The 19608-nt window shown below is 35.4% G+C and overlaps 1 protein-coding gene across 2 annotated transcripts; it reads right to left on the bottom strand.

Annotated features, from left to right (window-relative positions):
• Positions 1-824: 824 nt before the first annotated feature.
• On the bottom strand, positions 825-12147 carry LOC127851511 (uncharacterized). Of its 2 annotated transcripts, none has more exons than XM_052385320.1 (4): positions 12097-12147; positions 4669-4852; positions 3556-3666; positions 825-1830 (listed from the first exon to the last, which is right to left on the bottom strand). In XM_052385320.1, the coding sequence occupies exons 2-4, from the start codon at positions 4823-4825 to the stop codon at positions 1007-1009; spliced, it is 1092 nt and encodes a 363-aa protein (XP_052241280.1). In that variant the 5' UTR covers positions 4826-4852; positions 12097-12147; the 3' UTR covers positions 825-1006. The 2 variants fall into 2 exon arrangements, with proteins under 2 accessions (XP_052241280.1, XP_052241279.1); XM_052385319.1 differs by lacking the exon at positions 12097-12147 and adding an exon at positions 7955-8262.
• Between the last annotated feature and the right edge of the window lie 7461 nt (positions 12148-19608).

The following is a 19608-nucleotide window of genomic DNA, read 5'->3' as shown; positions in this document are numbered from 1 at the left end:
GTGCTTTGGTAGAAAAAAGAATAGGCAAAAGCATCAAAAGTGCGCCTATCAGAAGAGTAGAAGCAAGCGGTGTTTGCGCTGGACAAAACATCAAAATCTTCTTAAGGTCGGACAGAATAATTAGTGTTTTAATGCCGCGTTATATCACAGGAGCAATACAAATAATACACTTAGAACTGCGTTGTAGATGTGTTGTTGTTTTTTGCTCAAAAGAACGGCAGTAAGCGTTGAGTTTTGGCGATGTTATTATTAGATGTGAATGAAAATGAGTGTAACCCTGATTAAAACGGTTCGTTGCTTGATGTATTATTTAAATGAAGTTATTTACGCGGAATCTGTTGTCTTAACATTTAGTGTTGTTCGAAACACGAGGATAAAGCCTCACTCTGGGAAAACGGGGCCTAATGCACATTGGTCAAGTGTCGTTCAAGATTATCGTGTGGAGTCCTCAGGCCTAATGCACATTCGTAAAGTGTCGTTCAAGATTATCATGTTCAGTCCTCAAAGGCTAATAAGGAACTACACTTTTAGCTTTCTTTTGTTTAGAAAAGTATGTTCCAAACAAAATTCCAGATTTAGTGGAAATTGCCGTCCTTTATAAGCCTGAGCGGACTGCAACGGCTATTCTGGGACCACACTTTATGCGCATGCATTAAGCCCAGTTTTCCCAGAGCCAGCTTTATAACTACTCTGTGCATGCATTATTACAGGAACATCAGTACATATTCGTTTAAATCCCTTCTTATTTGTACCGGCATCATAACATATGCATGTACACTTTAAAAGAAAGCTGTAATTTGTCTCATTTGTGTACATACATAAACTGATATTTATAAAACTTTAATGCCAAGCAATTCTGTTAAAAAACACATCGGTAACGTCAAACATTAAAAATTATTTAACAAATAAAGAATAAATTAAAATGTATAAACATATTAAGAACCACCGTAAATTATGAAAGTATTCCATACACGTGTTTACATAATTATTCACTGATAAATAATCATTATCTCCACTTATTTTCCCATTTATCATCTTCAACATCGGCCTTTCGTTTTTCTGCATCTGCCTCTCGCCTTTTCGCTTCGTCTATAGCTCTTTGATATTCTTGCTCCTCGCGTTCGCGTTTTCTCGCTTCCTCTCGCTCCTTTAACTCGATGATCTCGTTGGCTTTAAAATCCTCCAGCTTAGCACAAAAGTCTTGAACCTTTTTAGATATAGTGTTCACCTCTTCGTTGTTTTTATTGATAAATTCGGAATGTCGCATTGTATTTCTACTCGGACCTCGATCAACGAAGGTCTTTTCGTTCGCTATTTGCATCAAACGTCTTCGGGACATTAAAATCGGTTTAACAGTATCTTCACACATCAAGCTTAACCCTTCCCCTGTTTGATTCATGTTCGATGCCGCATTTTCACCGTTTGTAGTCAGTTTCACTTGCGTGTATTCCTTTAATTTCCTTTCCGTCATTTCCTGTTCTCGGATTTTTGCCAGAAAATTGAACGGTGACGGAGCGGATTTGCCTCTTGTCCGCATGCGTGCGTTGTGAACCGCCGTATCGGATGCGGGGATGCAACGAATATACCACTCCGCGGGAAACCTCCCGTTTTCTTTAAACCGGTTTGGTGTGATGTCTCGGTACCGTTTCAGTGTCTTCGTGTTTTGCAAGGTCGATACCGACGATGTCGGAGATGAGCTCCTTTCGATCCTTTCAGTCTGCTTGTTTTCCGAGGTTCCAACTTTGTCGTCTGCCTGCGTTCGAGCCCATGCCGATTTGGCGCGTTTTTTACCGCTGCTTGAGGCTGACTTTATTCGTGATGCATTTCCGGCTGCAATAAAACAATGTTAGTCCCTAGATTTATATTTTGCGAAACAGATCTTCTTAACTATATTATGACTTCAACCTTTTGTGTCCCAAACCATTATTAATTCTCACGAGAACTTGTTAACCAGCGATGATTTCACGATGCCAAAAATAATAATTATAGGCCGCTACAAATACTGGTTTAACGCCATATAGTCGAATGCATAACCTTTTCTGCTAACAGGCAGACAGGAAACACTAATTCTTGGTTAAGATTGTTCTTTCATACTTTATTTTTACCATCGTGACAATTAACTTTCAGGCCTTTGTCTTGACATGGTGCATGGGTTTCATCACACTTTCTTATTTTCGTGCTTTATTTTCGTTTTATTTCTTTTAAGACATACGTTTCATTTCTCGTTCAAATTTTCCTGTGTTTGTAACTTAAAATCCGAATGTTATAGATGTTGATGCATTTTTCATTAAAATTATAACATAATTAACTTCTTATTGTAGCTTCTATACACTTTTTAATGTTATCGTACGAAAACCAATAAAACCCGTGTCCTTATTTCTTTTAAATGTAGTGATCGGATCTTTAAACAACGCCGCCATTGTTGACATTTGGGTCATATTTCATTATGTTGCAAGACCGAGTAGCTGATAAGATATATATCCTAGGCTCAAAACTTCATACACTGTGTGAATAAATGATTTTAAGGGAATATACTACAGATGGCATAAGTGACTGTTGTACAAAATGTACATCAATGAACAAAAGTAAAATAGTCTATTCTTTCAAACATTGTATACATTTACATGTAGCAAATCACACGAGCAGTTTTAAACAGAGTGACACATTTCATTTTGTTCACTTTTTTACACAATATTTCATAACTTTATTAAACGTGCTCTAATGAAACAATGCGCACGTTTGTATTTTTCGGCTTTGTAACTTCTGTCTTTTACAATAAATGTTACTCACTGTGGAAAACCCAGGCTTAGCGCATGTGCTTTAAGTTTCGCCCCAGACTAGCCTGTGAAGTCCACATAGGCTAATCAGCGACGACACTTTCCGCTTTCATCCTTTTTTGTTTTATGGAAGTCTCTTCTTAGCAAAAATCCAGTTTATGCGGAAAGTGTCGTCCATGATTAGCCTGTGCGGACTCCACAGATTAACTTGGGACAACACTTTCCGCACTTGATAAAACTATGTTTTCCCGGAGCGAGGCTCAGATGTAACGCGCATATACACATATAGCTCCTTTATTAGTGGTCACACTAGTATATTTGTAGATGCCTTTGTCTTATACGACTTCTGCGATCAGGGAGCCTCGCGTTCGTTTTCCATCATGGACGTGATCTACCCTTACCACAAGACACAACGTACTGGTCATTTACTGGAAACGGTCTCAAAAGGGTGCGAATAAGACTTAGGCTTTCGATTCAATCGAGCTTAATTACCGGGTAAATATTATTAAACTTAATTTCATTTGTACACGTGTGCGTTCCAATCGAGCTTACATAAAATCAGTAAACTTAATTTCATTTCTATAGGCTTTCGGTGCAATCGAGCTTAAATAAAAATCATTAAACTTTATTTCATTTGTGCGACTTTCGGTCAAAGCGAGTTTAAATAAATAGGATTCAACAAAAATTAATTTGTATAGGCTTTCGATCCAATCGAGCTAAATAGATTACTAAATTCTTAAAAACTTAATCTGGAATTGATATAAGTGGACTTCGTCACCTGCCGTGTGGGGCCTGACCCTCCGTCCGTCCGTCTCGTCTCCCTCCTGATGGCCCAACTGGAGTAGCCTTCCCTCCTTCATCTCCTGCCGGAGTTTGAAGATCTCCACACCTGCAGGAATGGCCACACCAGATCACAATTGTTACGTTTATCGCACTTGCATCACATTGTCTTCTGCGGAAATCGCAGATTAGATTTTAAATCGAGTTTAACGATTATTTTAATTTGCATATTTTACATACAATACAAAGACTTATTTTGCCCATATTTTATTTTATTAAATGTTGTTTTGGACTTGACCATTGGGCGTCGACTTAGTTTTGACAACATGCACAGTGATCACAGAACAAGAATACATGTACATCGGTGCATACATACAACCCGTTTGCAAATTGAAGCGCCACAGAAAATTTAAATAAAACTAATGTGATGTGCTGGGAATAAGACCTCAATATTCACAACTCGACGAACTATGTGCTGTTTTCACACAATACTTTGTGCACATTGTGGTTCTGCAACGCATACACGATAAGATATAAGTTATATAAACATGTAAATGCCTTTCTATTAAAATTTTACGCTATAAACTGGAGTGCATATACCCGGTATCATTTTTATATTTTATATGAAAAAGTTAACAAAAATAATCTCCATTATAACTTATAATGAATTTTAAAAGCCTTTTATATCTTAATGTCACGACAATCCACGAATGGCCGTGGTAAAATGTTGCTGTTTTTGAACATTAAACTTAATATATCGATGTCATTGCCGTGACATATTTTAAACCTATTTAGCAATAGGTTCTTCCTTTAAATGAGTGAATATATGAGTTTGACCATCCTATCGAGGTATGCAATGTGAACTCTTAAGTACCAGTTTGACCTTCCTATCGAGGTATGCAATGTGAACTCTTAAGTACCAGTTTGACCTTCCTATCGAGGTATGCAATGTGAACTCTTAAGTACCAGTTTGACCTTCCTATCGAGGTATGCAATGCGAACTCTTCAGCACAGGCTTGTGACCTTCCTATCGAGGTATGCAATGTGAACTCTAAAGTATCAGTTTAACCTTCCTATCGAGGCATACAATGTGAATTTTAAGCCACCCTACCCCTCAGCTGGTCATGTTTGTGCATTTCTTTCTCCATATATTCGATTCGGCTGACAAGATCGTCGTTGAGTCGGTCATTATTGAAGTACACGTCGCTATGATCTTGTCGGAAGAGCTGTTCCAGCTTCGTTCGCGATTTGCCCCTACCGCTAAACATGGCGGGTGGTCACGTGATATAAGATGGCTGAAAACATGAGGATTACAGACAAGCAAGAAATGCGTTTTTTCACATTTATGGCTTTGTAGAGTAATGAATTTGACTGTTCACTGCAACATTGCTGTTAGCATGTAGATTTTTGTGCGTTGATATTTCAATTGTAAGCAGCAAAAATCAATCACAGATTCACATTCTTAAATAATTACAAATACGTTCACTGCAAACACGAACCAATATACCGGTATATTGGTATAGAATCTATTTGAATAAAAAAACGCGTCTTTTTGTTATTACTCGGGATTTAATCTAGTTAATATACAACGCGCTGAGACATCATGCACAGTTGAGCGTATACATGAAATACAATGTAACTATGTTGAATAAAGGCGAATGTACTTTTTTATCTGCACATGTATTCGTAATAAATCAATGTTTCGAACGTGGCATTTATGTCTGTAAATCATAAAAATGTAAATGACTTCATGAAGTGTTACCGGTACTTCATGTCGTTGTAAATCATTTTAACACAACATGTCTCGATACCTAAAGTTGTATTGTATTATCTTGACAGAAAATGGTACTTCAAAATGCACACATTACTCCAATTTAACTTCCTCTTAACTCATAATTCTGAAAAATCACCATTTAAAAAAAAATACCAAAAAGCATGTTGTTTTTTTAAAGATTTTCCTAAGACGGAATAACATTGTAAGGTTGCATAGAAATATTAAATATTTAAAGGTAAATTTATAAATGCATATCATTTAATTGTATCGCGTCAACGAACAGGAGTTACTATGAATATTATACTGACAAAAATACAGTACAAACGAGCCGCGTCATGCGAAAATGGGTTTTAAGTCATATGAGGCCAGCGTAGATCCAAACATGACAGCATTCGCACAGTCTGGTCAGGAGCGACACCGTCTGCTATAAATTCAAGCAAGATTTGGCAGCTCGTAACCAGTATGCGCTTGCACATGCTCGCTTGGTGCTACGATGACCGCATATTGCATAAGACCCATTTTTGCATGACGAGGCTCAAATGTATGACATCGTTTTTTCTCCGCATATTTTTAACAACAAATTAAAGTTTGACCCCACATACAGGTTTACATGCAACGTCAATCAGGGGGAAGCGGATATTTATGCAAACAGGTGCTACTTCTTAAAACAGGCTTAAAACACTTGAAAGTGGGGTCTGAGCAGTGCTTAGCGGTGTTTGCAGTTTGTTGATTACCACTGACTTGTCACAGTTAAGAGATATACAATGCGCTCATCACAGGAGTAGTTCGTGCATTTTCCTGGTGCAGTTGTATTTGAAGTGATTATCTTTAAACCAAGCGATTGTAATTGTAAATACTTGTAAGTCCAACGGTCTATAACAATGGAGGTTTGTTTCAACACAACTCTCAATGGAAAGCATGATTAAATAGTTCTGGTGTGAAACAAGTTACATGCAAGTTGCTATATGGATGAAGGCAAAGACAATAATTTACATTTTAAATAATTGATCCGCGCTCTAGGGAAACGGGACTTAATGAATGTGCGCAACATATCGTCCAATATTAGATTGTGCAGTTTGCACAGGCTAATATGGGACGACCTTTCATGCTTAAATTGGATTTCGTAAAGAAGAGACATCATTTTAACAGAAAATACAATAAAGCGGAAAGAGTTGTCCCATATTAGCCTATGCACTCCGCACATGCCAATCAGGGAAGACACTTATGCACATGTGTTAAACCCCGTTTTCCCTGAGCGAGGCTAAATTTTATTGCCATCTTACGATCTTTACATGACTATTTCTGAAATTTATTTATTAAAGCCAATGCCATATCTTATAAAAACTTCACTATTAAAAAACTCGCATTAAAAAAATAAATATTTTAATTTCATAATTTCCATGCTAATCAAATTGCGTTCACTTACATATAATAATTAGGCTTAGCGGTTTTAAGTCGACGTAATTTGTATTTTTAAGGTAAAGAAGATTAAAAGATTTTACTATTGTAAACACATGCAGCAATAGCTATGCTGCTTGAGAGCATGGTTACCTAACATACCAACCCAGTCAACACAACTTGCGGTATATTCACTATTTAGTGGATACAGCCAATAGTGTTGATGTAACGTCGGTTACATATTATGTTGAGCATTTGACATATATTCAACGACGAAATAACATGGCTAAATAAATTGCACAAGAACTTGATGCCGATCGTTCGAATCATATAGGCCTGTGAAAAAACAACAACAAATAATTACCGAGTAAACCGTCTGTAGCAACACATTTCATCTTTATCATATTTTTGGAGCTATAATTCTTAAAAATATAAATACAAGATAAATTATTATTGAACTTGTCTATCCTGATTACTGCTTGTTGCACACTATTGAAGCATACGTACATCTACGTCTATAAAAAGCAGTGACACGATTAATAAAATATAAATAATGATTAACCACAATAAAAGTTCAAATAGAGCTACACGTAGAACATACACTCACATTTTACATGGTCATTGCATGTTCGTGGCGGGTAAATTGATTGTTTGAGATTTTTCGCATCAACTTTAACAAGATTAAATTATACAACAACAAAAAAGGTTGTTACGAAAACCACAAATTAGCAGTCCGCAATGGCTAATCAGGGACGACATTTTTCGTCTTAACTTGATATTTGCCAAAAGAGACTGTCTTTAAACATAAAATATCATAAAAACGGAAAGTGTCGTCCCTGATTAGCCTGTGTAGACTGCACAGGCTAATCTGGGATGACACTTTACGTACATCCATTAAACCCCCTTTTCACAGAACACGGCCCAAATATGTTATTATTCACGTTTAGATATGACGTCATATACAGACACACAGGCGGTATCGTCAATATCGTTTAAGTATAATAAGAACTCACTAACAAAGTGTTGATTTTCTTTATACATATGATGTTTAGTTGCTTGTGAAAGGTACAAAGTGTCTACGTTGAAACACATGACGCAGGCTATATTTTGTATCAACTTTTTATTGTAAAATGATTTAGACATCATATTCAACATATTAGGTGAATAATTAACATATCTTATACGTACATTCAAACTATCATGCACGATTATGCTATATATTTACCTGCCGGATGGTTTACGAAACGAGGTTTTAACTCCAAATTGCATGCACAGGCTTACTTTTAACTCACAAGATAACAAACTAACACAATGTCAGGATGCGTTCCAAATAAAGGGTATATACGCTAAAATATATTTAAACACGATCGACACGAAGTGACCGGTATTTTGTCTTTTACCGCGTCTATGTTCAATGGAAGCATATCAGTAAAGCACATCAAAGACATTTCCACTATTTGTTTAAATCGCGGCACTCACAGATGAATAGGCTTAATTATCAATCACATCGCCAAATGATAACTGACGGCTTCTGTTGTTTCATATTTGTGGAGATTTACCGATTGTCTAGTTTTAAAGGGGCATATAAGTAAATTGTTAGAGACGCACAAAATAATAAATAATTTGAGTATTTATGTTTGCATTAAATATTGCGTTAATGTATTTGACGATAAGCATCATGTGAAATAAATAAACTTACTGTTCTGTTCTGTAATAGAACATGAATAATATTGAATAATGTTATTTTAGGTCTCTTGAGCACGTTGTGCTCAATGGTGAGCTTTTGTGATCACCTTTTGTCCGTCGCCCGTCGTGCGTCGTCAACATGTGCAGTGTTAACACTCTAGAGGCCATAGTTATTGTCTGACCTTCATGAAACATGGTCAGTAAAATGTTCCGATGACATCTTTGACGAGTTCGAAAATGGTTCCGGTTGGTTGAAAAACATGGCCGTCAGGGGTTGGGGCATTTTTCCTTATATGGCTATATTAAAAGCTTGTAAAAACTCTCGAAGACACATCTATTGTCAAATCTTCGTGAAACTTGGTCAGAACATTTGTTTTAATGATATCTTGGAGGAATTCAAAAATGGTTCCGGTCTGTGGAAAAACTTGGTCGCCAGGGGGCGGGTCATTTTTTCTTATATGACTATAGTAAAACCGTAAAAAGACTCGTAAGAAATAAACATACAATACAAAAGCAAACAACTGCTAATAATCATGCTGCTACTTTTACTACAACTGCTTTGCTATTTCAACTATCATTATTTGCAACAACTTTTATAACAAGTACTACCATTACTACCCTTACTACTACTAACACTATTTCTATTTCTACATCAATAACAACAGCGAAAACAACAACAACTTATACTTTACTACTGCAACTTCCACAACTACTACCACTTCTTCTCCTACTTCTACTTCTAAAACAGTTACTGCTGCTACCACCACCTCCACAATAACAACAACTCAAACTGCAACAATCATAGCAAAAACAGTAACAGCATGCTGTTCAATCATTTACGATAAATGCAGACGATGCTGCATATAAACTAAATATTAATGCTTTTTCTGTCTTTGCCGTGCGCTACTGTTTCTGTTCTTCAGCGTGTCAATCATTACGTACCATATCTGTTAGATTTTTCAAGAGATATAATATTTACAATAGCTTGACTTCTATGTTACACCACATGTTATTAGTTCAAAGAACCAAAACAGGCCAGCCACCCAAGCACAAAACAATCAACCTTTTTTGAATAAAACAAATATAATATCAGAAAAGAACAAATATTTTTGAATTGCATTAATGACTTGAAAGGAACTGTTCCAGTGGCAGTTTATCAAACAAGGAACAGTCATGCATAGCTCCTGCAATATTATTCTTAAATAAACAAAAACATCGATTCTGGTGAAACTCAAGTGCAGTCAATTGTGGAGATTGATTAGCGCAAATATCTCGTCCTTTTACGTTTACTTCACCACAGAAATGTGAAACCTAACGATTCTTGGCACAAATGAAAACCTTATGCAAATAGTTACCGACAAATCAGAGTTATTTAGATTCAAATAACAAATGTCTTTTGTCAGCTGCGCATGCGATTAAAGCCGTACACGATCGAAATATGAAATATCCGGTTCATACAATAGTTATCTTCAACGCTTTATTATTATGGAAAATAGCCAGCAGATATGTTCGTTCCTAAAACTGTCTGGTATTGAACAGCGTTCTGGAAAAACTGGGCTTAATGCTTCACTTTCCGCCTAATGCTTCACTTTCCGCCTAATGCTTCACTTTCCGCCTAATGCTACACTTTCCGCCTATATTCGACTTTTGTTAAGAAGAGACTTTCTTTAAACGAAAAATTTCAAAGCGGAAAGTGTCTTCCCTGACACAGGCTAATCTGGGTTGACACTTGCCGCACATGCATTAAGCCCAGTATTCCCAGAACATGGGTCTATTACAGTACAACCGAATGCGATGAACAAAGCTCTCATAATGGTCTGTTGGCGCTCAGCCGAACACAAGGAAAAGAATGCATACTATGTTTACCGGTAGACGCAAATTCATCTGACTTACGGTTTGCCCTATGATGATTGCCATACGATTGTAAGTTATATTTTGTATTATGTAACGTGGTTCAGATTTTCTAAGCCTCGCAAAATAAACTTTGCTTTATTCGGCACCGACCTAGTATTCTCTATATACACGTATTATATAAACGCCTTAGGTCTAAGTCATGTTTTAATGTGGTCGGTTAAACTTTTACAAATACATAAAATGAGCGTGATAGAATGACAATACTCATTATGAGCCTTGTTCTGAGAAAACTGGGCATGTGCGTAAAGTGTCATTCCATATTAGCCTGTGCAGTCCGCAAAGGCTAATCAGGGACGACACTTTCCGCATAAACTTGATTTTCGGTAAGGAGGGACTTCCTTGAAACTTAAAATACCATTAAGAGGAAAGTGTCGTCCCTGATTAGCCTGTGCGGACTGCACAGGCTAATCTGGGACGATACTTCACGCACATGCATTAAGCCCAATTTTCTCAGAACGCGGCTCTTATAATCGGGACGCGAACGAGTACATGAACACAATTAGTAAAGTGACTTTGTTTTATTGTCAACAATTGGCTATGAATTTTGTTTTTGGAAAACGTTTACTTTAACTTTTAAATATTTTAAGAACAAATGGTATTTATTGCATTTAGTCTCTCTTCTTCTTATATACAGTAAAATCGCTACATTTTTACGACGAAATAACGGTCCCTTTAAAGCACGTACAAGCAAATCGTACTGAATAAATCTACCGAACTTTGACGAAGTGATACCCAGCATTTCAAAGCACAACATCAAACTGATTTTCTGATGAAAACCATAATCTTGTCAAACACTTGAAAAGTATATAGTTATTCGACTGCCATGTCAAATAAACATCATGTTTGGTTAGAGTAAGCACTTTGGCTTATCATGTCATTTCGATGAAAGCTCGTCCTAAAGCGTTTCGAAAAAGTGTCCACATATTGAAAGATACCATTTGGGTACCCAGACATTTGGTATCAACTTTAGGCTGTTTGGTTATTCTAGACTGTTATATCTTATAGTTTAGTATGTTAAAGGGATCTTTTCACGCTTTGGTAAATTGACAAAATTGAAAAAAGTTGTTTCAGATTCGCAAATTTTCGTTTTAGTTATGATATTTGTGAGGAAACAGTAATACAGAACATTTACCATGGTCTAATATAGCCATTATATGCATCTTTTGACGATTTTAAAACCTAAAAATTATAAAGCGTTGCAACGCGAAACGATTGAATAATTTGGAGAGTTCTGTTTTTGTCGTTAAATTTTGTGAAACTACGAAGATTGCTTATATAAGGTATAAAATACTTGCAGTACATGTACTCGGCGGAATAGCTCAGTAGGCTAAAGCGTTTTTACTTCAGGACTCTGGCAGGACTCCAGGGGTCACTGGTTCGAAACCTGGTCCGGGCAATGTTCTTTTCCTTTTTTTAATTTTATTCTTGATTTTTTACTGGAGCTTTTACGATCCAATGTTTACATTTATCGATATAAAGCATTTAATGAATAAGTTAAAAAATGCCAAAATCTGTGAAAAGGCCCCTTTAAGAACATAATTAAATCTTCGTTCTCTCGCTTATTTATTTATTTAAAAGCAAATTGATATTTCAAAATGGTGTATATTATTAAGACTTAACAACATATACATATTTACTGCAATTTAGATTTTCTGTTGACGATTTATAAGTATCGATCCGACCACCGAATGGAGTGCGCATATAGTAATCGCAGTGTCTCCTTCTGCTTGTGTTAAGTATAACTAAAATAAAAAATAATTACCATACCTTGCTAATTTTCCTTTGGTTAATGTTACCTGCGTGTAGCATACTTCTGAAAAGATAAAAATAGTTTGAAGTCCCTGTTCACAGATAATAATTATGTGCATGCTGAAATGTTATCCGTTGTGAAAATGATGTTTATTTCTATTAATACTATGGCGTTTGTAAAACAAATACATTTAACAATGTTAGCATTTGGAAGCTCTTGGTGCGAATAAAATGTATTCGATACGTACGCAGATTAGCCTGTGCAGTCCTTTTTTCTAGACGCTAGGCATAAATGGGTTAAAGACTAAGCGTGAACCATAACACAATTTAATATCAAGAACCATTATCACTCTCGTTGTTGTAAATCGTTGCACCCAAATTAATGTCTACAGCTTAAAACCAGCAAATGGACTTCATATAGCCAAACATCTTCATAGAATAGTGTCACTGGTAGCGACTACGCTTGTTTTTCTTTAGCGTTCCTTGCGATTTCTTGCGCCTTTCTTATTTATACCTTTTACACATCATTCATCATCAGTGTAAAAACGCCTGTTTACACTATAATTGCCTTATTGTGTTTGTATATATTAACATATTAAAGATAATCAACGTTGTGTACCATCTGTAAATATTTGTATCAGTTGTATAGTACATTTGCAGCTCTGAAATTTATGTCGGTCCAAATAGTCTTTGACGTACGTGACAAGAGTATTTACGTTATTTACTATTCAAATATATCGAAATAGTAACTTTCGACCACGCGTGAATAATATATATTTATTCGAAGAACGCTTGGATGCTAATTGTTCTTTGTCCGGAAGGTGCTTTAAATTTAATCGAGATTGCTTATTTGTTCAAATGTCTTGTACAGAAATGAAATAAACTCTATCTGATGAAATGACACTATTTTATTGAAAGGATTGGGGCAAAGCGACTAAACAAATGCGCAATTACACGCATTACATATTACAATATCAGCAAATTCGGACCATAAGTACAGATATTTCGAGTGGAAACGACACAAATCATTCGAAAGAGTCAATAATAAAAGAGCAACAACTCTTAGTTCATAGGGATCATTTATTGTGGCGGCATGCTATGAGTGAGTCAAGGGTTATAATAATGCTAATCAAAAATAGCAGCGGAATATTGCGTCGGAGATGTTCATTTATTTGAGTCGCGTTCTGAGAAAACTGGGCATAATGCATGTGCGTAAAGTGTCGTCCCAGAATAGCCTGTGCAGTCCGCACAGGCTAATCAGGGACAACACTTTCCGCTTTTATGACATTTTTCGTTTAAATGAAGTCTCATCGTAGCAAAAATCCAATTAAGGCGGAAAGTGTCGTCCCTGATTGGCCTGTGCGGACTGCACAGGCTAATCTGGGACGACACTTAACGCACATGCATTATGCCCAGAACGCGACTCATTTGTACTGCTAAGCAGGCGGCTCAAATGCCTAAAGAAGGATTAGCTAGAGATATAAAATTGGATTTTGGACAAGCCATACATAATAGTTTTTAGGATTTGATATGAAAACAACAACTTAAACAAGAGCTGTCTCCATCGAAAGACATATGCCCCCGAAAAACGCAGATTTCGAAACCTAAACGCGGACCCTAAGTTCAAGGTCAAAGTCAAAGGAGTCAACATTTTTGTGCGTATTGAAAGGTCTTGTTCATATACACATGCATACCAAATATGGAGGTTACATCTGAAGCGACATAGAAGTTATGAGCATTTGTTGAAACCTAAACGCAAAAGTGTGACGGAAGGACAGACAGACGGACAGTGCGATCACTATATTCCCTCCTTCAGGGGCATAATAAAATAGTTGTTTTCTACTCAGTAATTTTCTGCAAAAAATACATTTTACTACCTTAATAAAGATAATATTTAAATAGTTGTTTTAAGATTTGATAAAGCTAGTTTGTTTCAGTTCACCACCAATCCTCACCAGAAGGATGTTGTTTCAGCCATGTTACCCTGTATTTGGTAATATTCAAATGTCTGCATTAATAAAATGGGTGTCATAATATAAATTTACATGCATTCAGAGGATATATTTTCATTGCCTTAAAAACAAAAGGTTATTCTCTATGTGAAACAAACACATTTTATGATAACAAGTGCCCCCCCCCCCCCCCCCCTCCCCAACAGGAAAGAGGTCTAATGAGGGCTATAACAAATATTAAGGCTTAAATATTGTCATACGGTAAAAACTGATAACTCCTGGCGGCCATTAGTGTGTTTTTCAGCAGGCCGAAACCATTTTGAAACTTAATTAAGATATCATTAGAACAAATGTCCTGAGCCAGTTTAATTAAGAGTTGACTAAATTTGTGACTTAAAGAATGTTCCAAAGGTTTAACTGCAGCTATATAAAGAAAGAAAACCGCAACGCCCTTGTTTTTCAATTGACCAGAGATATTTCAAACTGAGCATGTTCTGAGCAAGTTTCATGAAGGTTGGAATGACTTCCAGGATAACAAATTTTCACTTGACCTTTTTCCACTCAGAAGCAAAGTTAAAAGGGCTTTGCGCAAACAGCATAAAACCAGAACAGCCTGCGAGAAACATGCAGTCTGTTCAGGTTTTATGCTGTTTGCTGCTCATAAGTATCTAAGTGTTGGCAATGAAGCTTTAAAAACTTAAATCTAGAAAGAAAAGTCTTTACTTAAATTATTATTACAACTTCTGTCACATTCATATGAATGCTGCATTCTGATGGTGCCCCATTCTGATTGGATAATTTGTTCACGTGACCGGTCTTTCATTTTCCGATGAACCAACTTCGTATGCAAATTTAAACATGAATAGTCATGTTGCTTCTTTCGGGTCATAAACAAGTTGCCAAAATGACGTAATGTTTTGCGCAAATTTTAATGGCGTTGATTTTTATTGGTCAATAGCGAAATGACGTTATATTGTTTGCGCGAACTTCAACGATATACCCGTTCGACGGAGATGAAACCGAAACTGAAAATAGATTCATACGCTATATTAAAAAGGACTTTTATAACCTTACAACGATAGAATGTCAGCTTAAAGATCATTTTGTGTTGCAATTATAAGAATTGAATAGCATTTTTCTGCATTTCATCGGTGTATGAACTGTCGGGAAAAATACAACTTATTTATGCATAAACGCCGTCGGCGTTTATGCAAATTAGGCGTAATTTTCCCGACAGTTCATACACCGATGAAATGCAGAAAAATGCTATTCAATTCTTAGTTAACTTTCTTAGGGAAAAAATAATGTGTAAAATACTAATCTAAGTGGGAAAGTGTTAAGCCATATAAGGAAACCCGCCACTAGGACTTATATATATATTGAATTAAAAGGAAAAAAATCCTCCATGCTACACACAAGTCATGACTTGTATTGTTATCAAAATATAATACTTTAAGACTAGAAGAAAGTAAAAAAAAACACAAAATAATTGCTGTAAGAACTGTATTAATTTTGATAATTTTGGACATGTAATAAACAAACACATAGGACTGCAATACCACCAATAAAAATATAAACACCAATATATATTAATATGCATTGAATTGAACAAAATAAACAGTAACGCTCAACAAGTGAGGTGAAAATATATGTGTAAAAAGTCATGCTTGTATAGCTAAACCACATCGCATTGATACAAGATACACTTGAATTATATGATTGTATTAACTGTTTTGTTTTGGCTTAAGTTTTTGCAATTCGTGTTATAGTATTTTATGTATTTAAATTGATTTGAATACAAGAACTAATTTAATGTATTCGTTTATAAAACATGTATGCATAAAGATCAGTGTCAGCTAGGTTAAGATCGGAGAGCTATATATGAGCTATGCAAGTATATTGTGAGTCATTATACTGTTATATAAGCAATATAAGACAGATCGGTAAATAAAAGGGACAAGCAATATAAGTATGTAAGAGTGACAAGGCAAAATCTACAACTAACGGTACTAACAATCACAATTAAAGCACAGAAAAACGCAAACATGCCAGTTTTTATTTTACTTGAAATTTCTTCTGTGGATTTCTGACATTCAATTACAATTCATCAGGAGAGTATTTTCAGCACAGAACTCAACAAAATGCCAGCATTCACTTGTATAATTGCTCCACGTCGCCTCTGAGATTGACTGTATTATCATGAACACACAGTAGTTCAAAACCATATCGTCTTCCATTTGTCTTGGAAGTACTTTTTTCTTCAAAGAAGAAATGACTCAAATGTTTGTCAACTGGCACATAATGAGACAAACAAATCGCACTATTACACAAACCTGAAATGACAAAAAAGCACCGCATGATATAAACTTTATATGACGCTTTATTACCACATTGTTATAGAAAAGGTAAACCTATAGTAAATAGATGTCAATTTGTTTATTTTCATGACTTAATTTGAAGTTTAAAATTCTTTTCCTTTATTTACTTTTTGATAATATTCAAATGACAAAATATAACTACCTAATCTTAAGTCTAAAATGTGACTTTGGTTGGCATGGAAACCTTAACAACTCACTGGGAGCAGGGTACAACTCACTGGGAGCAGGGTACAACTCACTGGGAGCAGGGTACAACTCACTGGGAGCAGGGTTAAGGTTTTTTCTAATTCTGCAAATTAAACTTTTTTTTTTATTCAACACTTATATACCAGTACTATTCTCTATATGTATAAGTGTTCATAGTACGTTCATGCACAAATGGAACAAATGTGACAATGAATAATATTAGTCCAGCTCTGTGTTTTATGAACTGACCGAAAGTGTCGCATAAACTTATGCAGTCTGCACATGCTAATCAGGGTCAACACTTTCCGCCTTAACTGAATTTTTGGTTCCTTTAAACGAAAGGTACAATAAAAGTGTTGTCCAAGGGCAAGGCTTTATATATTATGAAGTTAATTCAAGAGAAAAATAATAGCACAGACCTCTATATTTGTTTGTCTTTTTGTTAATCAACACAGTGTCATAAACAACATGGCTTAATTCTCCAATTGACTCAGTGAATGCCCCTCAACAATTATTAAACTGTGAACTAGAGGTAGTACATAAGCTGCACAATGGCCATCCTAATTGGTCGCTAATTTCAACCTTTTATTTATTGGCCGCTACCAAAGTGCAACAAAAATGTTAAACTGGCTAAACTGCCTACTGGTTAGTAAAAATAAATCATAATAAACATTTAACATATCAAAATATTTTAACATAGTATACATGAACTAACATAAGTGATATTCATTAATTTACACAACAGTTAAAAGATACAAGACACAGATTAAACAAACAATCTAAGTTTTGAAAAAGATCACAGTTAAATATTTACTTCCATGTGATTATAAGGAGTTGTCTACCATTTAAATGTCAGCAATTCATTTTATCATACTTAAATCAAAACTATAATATGAAAAACTACAGGTAAAACTACAAACATAAAAAATAAACAGCTTGTATAAACCATAATTAAAATGTTTTGTTTTATAGTGAACAACAAAATTACACCATGCACAAAGCAGAAACCAACATAGTTTCTATGTATGATTAAGATACAAAAATCATACTCATATCACATCTTCTTATAATTTATTTTTGACAATTTGGAAAAGCTCACACCATGTTTTTTTTGTCAACTTGATATTTAATGTTTTGGCAAACATCTTCATGAGGAGAAAATAACAAATGGATGTGATCTTATTTATCGATGAAATACATGTATCTGTATAAGTTACTTATATTTGATGTACATAGCTGTTTGAATGTCTAAATATTTAAACATTAACAATATACCAATTGTCCAATCCATATAAATTTCACAAACATTATTATAAGGGAGTAAAGAAACATTCAATAACATTTAAAGCACATTAATGCATATACAACAATATATATTAACAGTTCAACAGCCTGAATTGCAACCAAAACAACTAACAAGATAGGAGATAGATTTTTCTCTAAATAAAATCTGCTATATTAGATAACAAATGTTTCTAAAATATGTTCCACTAACTAACATCAACCTTCATCTTTGACATATTTACCTCAAATGGACTTTCAAGCAACTTACCAGTAATAATAAGAAGCACACTATGTATTATCAACCCATTTATGTCTAGTGGACTCTCCCATCCTTCTAAATTGGATCAATTTATTTCCAAAATTAGGGATGTTTAGTATAATGATTTCTATATTTAGAATATTTTTTACAGAAATTCCTGTAAGCAAACAGCACAGACCAAGATGAGACGCCGCATCATGCGGCATATCATCTGGGTCTACGCTGTTTGCCAAGGCTTTTTTCTAGACGCTAGGCATAAATGGGTTAACAGCTAAAATACTTGCATAATCATGCATAAAAACAAACGACTATCATGGAAGAAAAATGTGTTAAAATGGTTTACCATAAAAATACCTGCGTAATCGTGTCTACAAATGAACGATTAGCATGAATGTAAAATGCTTTAAAATGGTCACCACTAAAATACTTGCGTAATCGTTTCTAAGAAATGATCGATCAACATGGTTGTATAATGTGTTAAAATGTTTAACCACTATAATACTTGTGTAATCCTGTCTCGAAACAAACTAGTGCCATGAATGTAAAATGTGTTAAAATGTTCACCACTATAATACTTGTGTAATCGTGTCACAAAACAATCTATAATCATAAATGTAAACTGTATTAAAATGGGATCGCCCAATCAGGCGTATGACTTCAGTTATAATTTTAGCACAGGGCAAAATTTAGTCCTTAATTCGAGTGGGCGAGTAATATTTACACCTTTGAATATGATAACAAAGACTAATAGTAAGATCATTATAAATATAGACCCAATCAGATTCTATAAACATGTCATGTTTGAATTACCGGTAGCAGAGTTGTCCGCTATATACATGTAGCAGAGTTGTCCGCTATATACATGTAGCAGAGTTGTCCGCTATATACATGTAGCAGAGTTGTCCGCTATATACATATAGCAGAGTTGTCCGCTATATACATGTAGCAGAGTTGTCCGCTATATACATGTAGCAGAGTTGTCTGCTATATACATGTAGCAGAGTTGTCCGCTATATACATGTAGCAGAGTTGTCCGCTATATACATGTAGCAGAGTTGTCCGCTATATACATGTAGCAGAGTTGTCCGCTGTATACATGTAGCAGAGTTGTCCGCTATATACATGTAGCAGAGTTGTCCGCTATATACATGTAGCAGAGTTGTCCGCTATATACATGTAGCAGAGTTGTCCGCTATATACATGTAGCAGAGTTGTCCGCTATATACATGTAGCAGAGTTGTCCGCTATATACATGTAGCAGAGTTGTCCGCTATATACATGTAGCTGAGTTGTCCGCTATATACATGTAGCAGAGTTGTCCGCTATATACATGTAGCAGAGTTGTCCGCTATATACATGTAGCAGAGTTGTCCGCTATATACATGTAGCTGAGTTGTCCGCTATATACATGTAGCAGAGTTGTCCGCTATATACATGTAGCAGAGTTGTCCGCTATATACATGTAGCAGAG

The sequence above is a fragment of the Dreissena polymorpha genome, chromosome 11 (genome assembly GCF_020536995.1).
Source record: "Dreissena polymorpha isolate Duluth1 chromosome 11, UMN_Dpol_1.0, whole genome shotgun sequence".
NCBI classification, from domain to species: domain Eukaryota; kingdom Metazoa; phylum Mollusca; class Bivalvia; order Myida; family Dreissenidae; genus Dreissena; species Dreissena polymorpha.
This window is presented reverse-complemented; position numbering and strand designations above follow the sequence as displayed.

Excerpts from the sequence above, each read along its gene's own strand:
- LOC127851511 (XM_052385320.1), bottom strand. The coding sequence starts at position 4,825 with ATGTTTAGCGGTAGGGGCAAATCGCGAACGAAGCTGGAACAGCTCTTC. Across the intron at positions 3,667-4,668 it reads CAAACATGACCAGCTGAGGG|GTGTGGAGATCTTCAAACTC; the intron begins GTAGGGTGGCTT and ends CCATTCCTGCAG. Across the intron at positions 1,831-3,555 it reads GGTCAGGCCCCACACGGCAG|CCGGAAATGCATCACGAATA; the intron begins GTGACGAAGTCC and ends GTTTTATTGCAG.